We start from the raw sequence: 9,923 nt of genomic DNA, 5'->3' as shown, positions 1-9,923 counted from the left end.
TAGATAAGTCTCAATTATTTTCTGGTAAAGATAATATGTTATTTTCTGGTAAACAAAAACGTGAAATTGTTGACAGCTGATCTAGGGCTGGGTGATAGATTGGACTGGATGATCTTGGAGGCCTCTTTCAACCTGGTTGATTCTATGATTCTAAATAAAATAATGACTTCGTCCTGGATGCATTAAAAAAAAAAACCTTCAAAAGTTACATAACTTTGGAATAAAACTTTGAAATAAAACTTTGAAATTCAACTGTTTGCAAAATATTGCATGGAAGAATCTTGAAAACATTCCTTTTCCTATTTTCAGTAACTCAGCATACTGAAAGCCACAGCTTGAAAGGTTTCAAAATGGCCAGCCTTATTTTGAAAGTCACTGTTATAAAAAGTTACCAGGAGAACAGGTATTTCACAAGTCCACATTATCTTTGTGACAACTGTGGTGATAGTTGTCGGTCAGTTATTCATAGTTGTTTCAATGGGCTCTCCAAGACCATTACTTTTGCTCTCTTCTAGATAAGCAGCTCTTTTCCTGGTAAAAGTAGCAAACAGTGTATCCATCATTCCCAAAACTTCCAGTAGTTCCTCTTGATAGTCAATCTCTTTTCCTATGGCTTTCTGAAGTTTCAAGAACTGTCTGTCAACAACTGCCGACTGCCCAACCACAGGCTGATAAATGTCTGTAAAGAAAAGTCACTTAAGAATCCACATATCTATAAAAACATTAGAATTACACTATTAGCTAGCTGGAGATGCATTTAAGGAGTCTGGCACTAGTCCAACATTATAAAAAAAAAATCCATAATGGAGTTCTGAAAACAGTGTTCATTATTGGTATGTACTTACTAACAGTAAGTACAAACTAACAAATACATGCTTTTACAACCTCAAGTACTGTTTTTATCTCATTGGGCAAGTGGAAGTCATTTGCACTATCTATTTAAATGTAGAACCAGGAAGTATCCAAGATACTTCAAAAAACATGGGGAGCTTTCTGCAGCCAGTGTAAATCAGGTGCTGACTGTAGTCAAAGTTGTCTGGTAGTATCTCTTTCTGGATCATTTAATTTATAGTTATTTAAACAAAGCCAAAACAGTTTGGTTCCTTAAAAATGTTAATACTTCTTACTTTATTTCCAAGCTAGCTGTACAGCTTTGACAATTTCTATCTACTTACCAGTGATTATATCTGCAACAGTCACCAGTATAGGAGTAAATCTAGGATCAATCACACGCCTGTGAAAATAGATCACGTCCCAGTTTTACCACTTTTGTAAATCACACTTTTTCTCCCACCAATACAGACCCTTCTCATGAATTCACACAGAATGTTTTCTTCATGAAGAGATGTCACAGAACAGCAGTCAAAGTCAAAAATGGCTACATACATGGTATTAACTATTTCAGGAAGGAAGTGGGGATTGGGAAAACTGGCAAAAGAGTCAGGTACATGAAGACACGAGTTTCACCAAGGAAGGTAGAATGTGGCAACGAAGTAAAACATACTCACTCCTACTATCAATAAGATTGGATTTTGCTAACAGGTAAACAAGCTATTTCTGTACTATCCCAGACCCTGGTATCAGAAAGCTGCATGCATATGTGATTTCAAGAATACCAGTGTTCTACTCATGATCTGTTGAGACTGAGACAAAAGCTATCAAGAAATACCAGTCTCAAACAGGGAAGAAAGCATTCAGGTTAAAGTAATACCTCGCCACAAAGGTAAGAAGAAGATTGATTTGCTTCTCATCTCGGCCTGCAAGCGCACTCCTCAGTGTTCCTCTGCGATGTAGCTCCTGCATGACTGCGACTGTAACTTCAGGAGTATGAAGCCTGATGGGTGGCTGGACATACATAGTGGAGACTTTAGTACCAGAACAGCATCTTTACACATAAAACAGGGCTGATATCAGCAAAACTAAAAACGGAACCCACACAAGTTGGATTAATTTCTAGGCATACACAGCAATAAAATTAGTTTGCCATGCAGAAAATAATCCACATCAGATGACAGCAAACAACTCTGAGTCCAAAAAACAATGCATTACCTCCAGTACTGCATCAAGGGCCTTGGAAGACTGAAAGCTCTTTAGCAGCTTGTCGTACTTCCTCAAAACACGTTTTACAGGTTTACTGACACAGAAATCTTCCTAGAATTGGAAAATGAGCCCAGAGTAAGACAGAGAGACACACAAAATGGATTAGAAGTACCACACTGAGTATGTTTTTATACATCTTTGCATCTTTCCTCCCTTCCCTATCTTCAGCGTTAATGAAGGCACACTAAAAAAAAGAAAAAATGGCTCAGTATACTTGTTCTCACCACCCTATACCTGTTTTGGCATGTAAGTTCTTCCTTTCACATAGGTTCTATATGCTGGTTGTCTCTTCTTCACAGCCTTTTCTTTTGTTACTTCAGGTTTTCTGTGTTTAACATTTAGCACTCCATTGGTCATGCCTACAACTATGGTTTCATCTTCAGGCTAAAAGAAAGAAATCAGAGTTATGAACCTAGTGTTTTATTTGATGATGCATGCTCTACTACACAGATTTTAAAAAAATATGCTTCATGGTAAGGATCTAATCATAGTATCACACAATAACTTATGTCAGAAGGCACTTTTATGAGGTTCCACGGTCAAACACCTTGATCAAAGCAGAAACAGCTCCAAGGCTACAACAGTAAGCAACATTAACCATCCAATAAACCTTTTAAAAATACCTAGACTACAGCCTGACTTGTGAAGCAAGCAAAACCACACACTAACATCCTTCTGTATGTCTGATCTATGACAGGTTTTGCTTTTTTAACGATTTACAACTGCCTTTGGCTATTGCATGTCATACAGCAGACATGAACAGCACCAATGAGAAAACAGGATTTTTGGAAACAAGTGAAAGTTGTTCAAAATACCAGTCACTAGTGTAAGTTTCACATATGTCCCTAAGGTTTAATCTATTTGATTCTAAAGGTTATAATTTTAAATGATATACTGGGGAAAAGCACTGACTTCATATATGGAAATACCAAGTTACTTGTAACACATAATTCTATGAAAACACTATCTGACTGCTCAACTGCTGATAAGAAAAAAACCTTTACAAGTGTCAAGAATTACTACCTAACAAACAAAAACTAGGAAGTCATGACACCAAACAGATCCATTGTTAACCCACATCTTAAGTCCTATGTGAGCCACTCTCAAACAACAGTAGCATACAAATAAAAAATGAGAAAAGCCTGAGGATAATCAAAGACTGGCTTGATTTCAAACAGAACTCTTCAGCCCTGAACAACAACAAAAATGACAATTGAGGAGGAATATGATAAAAGCCTACAGAATGATGACAGGAATGGATGTAGATCAGCCGGTCCATGTGTCAAGGGCAGCTAATAAAGGTTAAAATGGAACAAAAGGGGGACAATTCTTCACACAAGTAACAACAACCGGGAACTTATTGTCAAAGAACCTAGTGAAGATTAAAAGTCTGTCAAAGCTCAGTGAGAGACTGAGCAGGTTTATGTAAGAGAAAATCTTTGCATTACAAAGAAATGGCGTTCTAATGAGCTGATTTCTCATCTGCAAACAAGTCTGAAATAGTATCAGGAAACTTATACACACTTGCCTTAGTTTTAGTTTTTCATACACATCCATGTATGGCTATAGTTGGACACAGAATATGGAATTAGACCAGCATTTGGTTCCACCCAGTAAAGTCAGTCCTAGGTTCTCATACAACCATTTAAAGTTCAATAGGTTTTTGTCAACAGGAAACAAAAAAATTACGCTCCAAATTATACACACACACACACCTCTGTAGAGATGTCAAATCACAGGTAAATATGGAGAATTTTTTGTTCTGTACTCTTTCTACCTCAAGCAAAAGTAATTCAAAACTCATTTAGCTCTAGCAGCCTAGAGAACAAGGTAAGAAGTGAAGAAAGCAAGACACACACCCTCCCCTAGTTTCAGAAGAGCAGGCCAGAGTAAAGTAGCAAAGATAATAAAGATTCTGCACAGTCCCTTTTTCACATGTCTATTAGAGGCTAATAAGAGGGTAACCACACGATGCCAACATTGTTTTAAAAGCCTCCAAATTTCTGGCCAATAGATCACTTATCATTAGAATTTAAATGTTTCAGAGAAATGAGCCTTCCTGTTTCCAAGGCACTGAGATGCATGCTGTGGCAAACCAGTTTGTTCATGCTCATACCTCATGCGCTCACCTCTTTTCATCCTCAGACCAACCTGACACTGACAACTTCTAAGACAAGTTCACCCTATCTTAAATTTCTCAACAAATTAAAACTTTTTCTATTTACCACTGCCATATAAGAACACTCACAAGGTTACTCAAAAGCAAAAGATCAAACTGAATCTTCTAAATGTCAAAGGATTTCCCTCCTAAACTATATGCTTTCCATAAGATATACGCTGTCCTTCATAAACACACAACTTTGTACAATCTAATCTGATAACATCTGGTATTTGAATATATTATGTGTGTGTGTGTATATATATGTACATATATGTATATGTATGTATATATTCACTTTTAACTTGGGAGGAATATATTTAGTCATCATACTTTGCATGCACAGCGTTCTTCTGAAACACCCCAGTAGCAATGAAAGCAAAAATTAATTACCTCAATGACTTAAAAGGTATCAGAAATTATCCTGCATACAAAGATTTCTAATGTACTTACCGACAAGGCAAGGCTGAGGATGGACGTTGCATAGCTAAAGCTGTGGACTACTTTGTAAGAAGTAGTACTATAAATCTTCACATGCCTATATGGAAGAGTAATGATTAAAACCTTGTTTTAATGCCTCATTGTAGACACTTGACATGAATTTTATCACTCTCAACATCTACAAATCATTTAAAGAAACTAAGTATTTATGCAAAGCATTCTTCAGACCTCCTGTCTACTCCTTAGTTATTACCTCCTCTGTAACAGAAAGGTTCTGTTAAAAGACACATCAAATTCAATAAAGGATTACTCTACACAAAAGAAAGTGAAAATGTTACAAGGTCCAAAGAAGAAACTGAAGGCAGATGCAGTGCCTGTCTGACTTCAGCAATACTTATTAGGAAACACTAAGCAAAGCAATTCTTCAAATTTGTTAATAAATTTTAAATTTAAGAAGTACTGACAACTTCTAGAAGTAAATCCATTGTCTTCTAATGCTCTTTAATGGTGTAGTGGGTTGGGGCAGACCCCCTCCCCACCACACGCAGAAATAATGACTCAGACAAACTGACTGCAAAAGTAGTGGAGAGTTTAAATAGAGAACAGTGAGTGTGCACAAAAGGAGACAGTGACAAGAAAGAAACCAAAGTAAACCCAGAAAGACCCTGAGGGTGCATCCAAAACCCCCAGGGCTCCTCCTTTCCCCCCCCCTCCCCCCCCTACTAGGCTGGTCTCAGCTGGCCAGATCTGAGACTGCCCATCCCCCAGTGGCCTTGGGCCCAATCAGGCCCATGGCCGGGAGATCTCTCCCCCAGTTACCAAGTCTCGGAGAGGGAAGGAAAGAGGAGGTGCCAGACCCCGCCGCAAAATTTATAGTGGTGCAAGGGATTATGGTAGAAATACCTAATTTCCCACGTCTATCCACTGGGATGGACTTCTGGACACAGGAAACACCCCTGTAGCAGAGGGCACCCAGCCCAAACTACGACAAATGGTTTGGTTGAAAGTACAAAACATTCAACAAAAGGGAAACTTTAATGTTGTGAGCACTGAATGGCAAACAGCTGCAGCTTATGCACTGTAATCATAAAGCCTATGAAAGCCTATGAAGTACAGGAGGGAAGGAGGGAGGAAGAAAATAAATCACTATAATTTCAGACCACTTCATATTTCTAGTTTCAGAAATAATAGGCAGTGTTAGCAACTCAACCTAAGGTTAACAAATGAAAAAGCAGGTAGGACATATTTGACCTGTGCACCTTTGGTACAAAAAGCATCAGAATAGAGACAAAAAAACCCCGGTTTTTAAGGTAAGTATTAAAATACTTTCAGTTATGTAAACTGCATTTTTTTAAAAATTACTTTACAGAGACCGTAAAGGTCAGTTTAGAGATTAAGGAAAATTAATGCTTGTTCAGAAGTTCCCCACATGTGTTCCTGGAGAGCACAAGCAACCCTAACTGACTGATACTCAGGCTAGTAAGAAGAAAAAGGCTGAATTGTATCACAATACCTACCTTGACTCCAAGATATGTTTTCAGGTCCAAAAAACATACACTGATTCACAGTGATGTATAAAAATTTTCAAAGGAAGAGAAGCCCTAAAGAATTGAAATCACAACAAAGCCACAAAATATACTAACCTGTCCAGGGATCCTGATAATAACCTTTGTCCAGAGCTGTTCAGGCATAAACAAGTTACAGTTTTATGGTGATTTTTAAGTGAAACCAGTAGTTGTCCACCTTTTAGTACATCCCAAACTTTGACATATCGACCTCCTGTGAGAAGGTAACACACAAAATAGCGTGACATACATACACATTCATGATTCTCTGGAAAAGTTCTTATGGAGTGCTACCATGCCTCCTTCGCAACAGTTTTCTGTACCTACTCATTATCCCCAACCACTAGGACTACCCCCGGGGACGAGACACTTTAAAAGCCTACTCTTTCTTAGGCCGTTCTGCAAGCACATCTGGGTGATTCAACATACTTACCAAAAAAGTCATCAAAATCTACATACCACTATGTTACAGGACTTCCAATGCAGTGGCAAGAAAAAGCCTTGCTATCATTTAGAAAGTAATATAGTCCCACCTTTTCTAAACTCCTTAAATGTTCATGCTTTCACTTTAGCACTGGGCCAATTAAGTTTGTTTCTTATTATGAGAAATGTCCTTTTTCTTTTTTAAACTCCTAAAGACCTGTGAGAAATCCAACTGTTACATCACTTGCCACTTCACCACCAAATGAAAATGAGACATAAGTAAGAAGCAGCAGAAGTATTTCTCAAATCAGGGCCACAGAAAATAAATTTGATTTTATTTAAGTACCTGCAGATACTAGAAGCCCACCAGAAGGGAACAGGAGCACGCTTTCCACAGGCTGACCATGTTCTATTGTCATGACACTACTTTTCATTCGTGTGTCAAACAGTTTCACAGTGTGATCATAGGAACCTGCAGACAACACAGCAAACAGCTTTGGTTTCATAATTCCAATTTAAACCTTCCATTTAGAACACTTTGTGATTTACCTTGGTTGCCTTTGGGCAACATAAGTCTTCTAATCCTAGATGCAGAACATGTCTCGTCTTAGTAATTTAAATCTTAGTTTTACTGCATTTCCATTAATCAATAACAATAAACACCAGACAATCTCATGAAACCTAACTTCTTGTGCTAGGAATACTATTTTCTTCATAGCAATTTACTTCCAGGAAAACCAAAATCAACTAGTTTCAAAGTACTCTTCACAAACCTTTTGATTTTACCAGTTTTGAGCTGTACCAACCACAACAGACCTAGCGTCCACCTTCAGAAAACTGATAGAACACTTCAGTCAATCCTATCTAAAGGACTTTGTCAAAACTTTCAAAGGGCAGTCAGAACAATCCCGTTAACTCCAACAGGCCAAAGCAAAAAGTATTAGAAATTAGTTCACTCAGATTTTCCCTATAAATATCAGTGTCAAGCTTTAAAAGCAAGCAAAAAGAAAATAACCAAAGTAGGCATTCGGATGGAAGACAGATCTTCCATGATTTAAATACAATAAACAAGATCCTTCCTGCAATTTTCTTCAATTTCATCCAAAAGAAACATACATTACAAATCCAAACCTGTTATAAAGACATCTGCATTCACTTTACTTGCACAGCCACATCTCACGTAGTCAGTATGTTCATTGTATGAGAGGATTTCTGTACCACTTGGGATATCCCACAAACTTGATGCATAATCACCACCAGAAGAAAATATTCGATACATATCAGACAGGAAGCCCACAACGTGAACAGGTCTAGAAACAACAATATCCAAAGTTAAGATGTGTACTTGTTTCCAGAAGAGTTTGTCTGCATGTAGAGCTTATTAAAGTAGTCTCGCCAAATTAAAAAGTGCAAAGTGATCACTGTTGGAACTTATAAAGCCTCATCCTAGAGGTTAAAAACACTTTAGTTTTTATATTTCCAGCCAATGCTGACAGATGCTTACTTAAGCACTGATATGGTCTGTAAATTCTGCATTTATTACTTAAGAGTCCTGTGTACTGGCACTGTTCCTTTAGAAAAAAATCCTACAGGTTGGACACTTCTCTTGTCCTTTAAAATCACTATCCAAATCTGTACTATCACTGTAATATCCCAAAAGATAATTTGCCAGAAAACACAGATTCTCTGAATCTTACTATAGTTAAATTAATGGTAGGGACATAAAACAATATGTAAATGAGCTTACCACTGACATGCAGTCACAAGACTGCCTACACAACATAAGAACACACACCATGTGTTTACTTTTCCATATACTCAAGTCATATTTAAATTAAAAAACCCCACACTTCAATTTCACATTAAATTTAACTACCTTTCACTAAGATCTACAGGAGACGGTGGCAAGCAGCGTTAAGTGGGCACTGTTCAGATTTCCAGCAACACGGAAAGCAGACACATATAAATACACATGTCAATACAGACAATGAAGAAAAACAATCTTACTTAGTGTGACCATTAAATTGTCTCAGAGGTGCTCTTCCACTAACATCAAAAAGGCGAATGCTCCCTTCCTCACTGCCAGCAACAAGCAGATTGCCATCACCTCTGTATGTGGCACAATAAGCAGCATCTTTGAAGCGAGAAAATGTTTTGATAGGTTCCTGAGAATATCGACCATAAATATGAATCTAGAGAAACAAGACGACATTAAGTTAGCTCATAGGAGACTAACTGAAGGACAAGAACAGGAAAATCTCAGAAAAGTTGCTTACCCTTGAAGAGGCTGTAACAGCATAGTTATATGGAGAAACTGGGGAGAAGTCGATTTTATTTATTGCACCAAACTCCTTTATCTGAACGGGTGTCTGAAACAATTGCAATAATGATCACTAAATAGACATATGAGCACCGTTAAAAACGAAACCACAGAACCTATTCTTCCTCCATTTAAAAACAAAACCATTTTTTAAAATAGTCCTACTGAGAACCTCTGCCAGGCTAGTTCTGTCCTGATGCATTTTTTCCAATTCATGCATTACAAATAACCCATTAGGTAAGCGTCTAGAGAAAAAAACCTTATTCACTCACGCATGTTTTAAAATACTTGGACTATACAAGAACAGACACGTGGAATACACACGAAAACAGCAAGAAAAAAAAAAATACAGGACAGTAGGTACGATTCTTGGCCAGTTTAGGGCACACTTCAGCGCCGCTCCTCAGGAAGCCGTTTGAGAGTTTTCAGGGCAGTACTGAAGAAATGGTTCTAATCGAAAGCCACACTATCTGCCGGGACAGGCATGTAGCTGACCGCAAACCCCGTGCCAGACAGACGGTCAGAGAAGCCGGCTCGCTGCCCAAGCACCACAGGCCCCGGACGCCTGCTTCCTACCTTGTAGCCCCGCCAGTACACCGTGTCCTGCGTGATCCTCTCCCCGAGCTTGGGGAAGCCCTGAACCACCACGGGCTTGTACGTGGCCATGGGTAACCGGGAGCGGGAGCCTCCGGCCAACACAAAAGTCTGCGCCGCTCCTCCTCAAGGGAAAGCTCCCGCCTGCGAGCCCTGACAGACCGGTGGCTTTCTGGGATGAGCTCCGTGAATACGGAAACGACACCCCTCCAGCCACCGCCGGGGCCGCTATGGCGAGCCCTGCGCCTCCCTCGAGGAGAGCACGGTGCGCACGTGGGCAAGCGTCATCAGGAAGCGACTCCGCTAGCCAATCGCCACCGCG

At 39.0% G+C, this 9,923-nt stretch overlaps 1 protein-coding gene across 1 annotated transcript; it reads right to left on the bottom strand.

Annotated features, from left to right (window-relative positions):
• Positions 1–359: 359 nt before the first annotated feature.
• Positions 360–9,803, bottom strand: UTP15 (UTP15 small subunit processome component). The gene is given in 11 exon segments (XM_054178242.1): positions 360–679; positions 1,176–1,234; positions 1,712–1,845; positions 2,050–2,151; positions 2,335–2,484; positions 4,712–4,796; positions 6,343–6,478; positions 7,034–7,159; positions 7,819–7,997; positions 8,695–9,056; positions 9,584–9,803. Coding segments are annotated over 11 exon segments (1,647 nt in total). The 5' UTR covers positions 9,674–9,803; the 3' UTR covers positions 360–455.
• Between the last annotated feature and the right edge of the window lie 120 nt (positions 9,804–9,923).

The sequence above is a fragment of the Dryobates pubescens genome, chromosome Z (genome assembly GCF_014839835.1).
Source record: "Dryobates pubescens isolate bDryPub1 chromosome Z, bDryPub1.pri, whole genome shotgun sequence".
NCBI lineage: Eukaryota > Metazoa > Chordata > Aves > Piciformes > Picidae > Dryobates > Dryobates pubescens.
The sequence above is the reverse complement of the archived record's forward strand: the minus strand, read 5'-3'. Positions and strand labels throughout refer to the sequence as shown.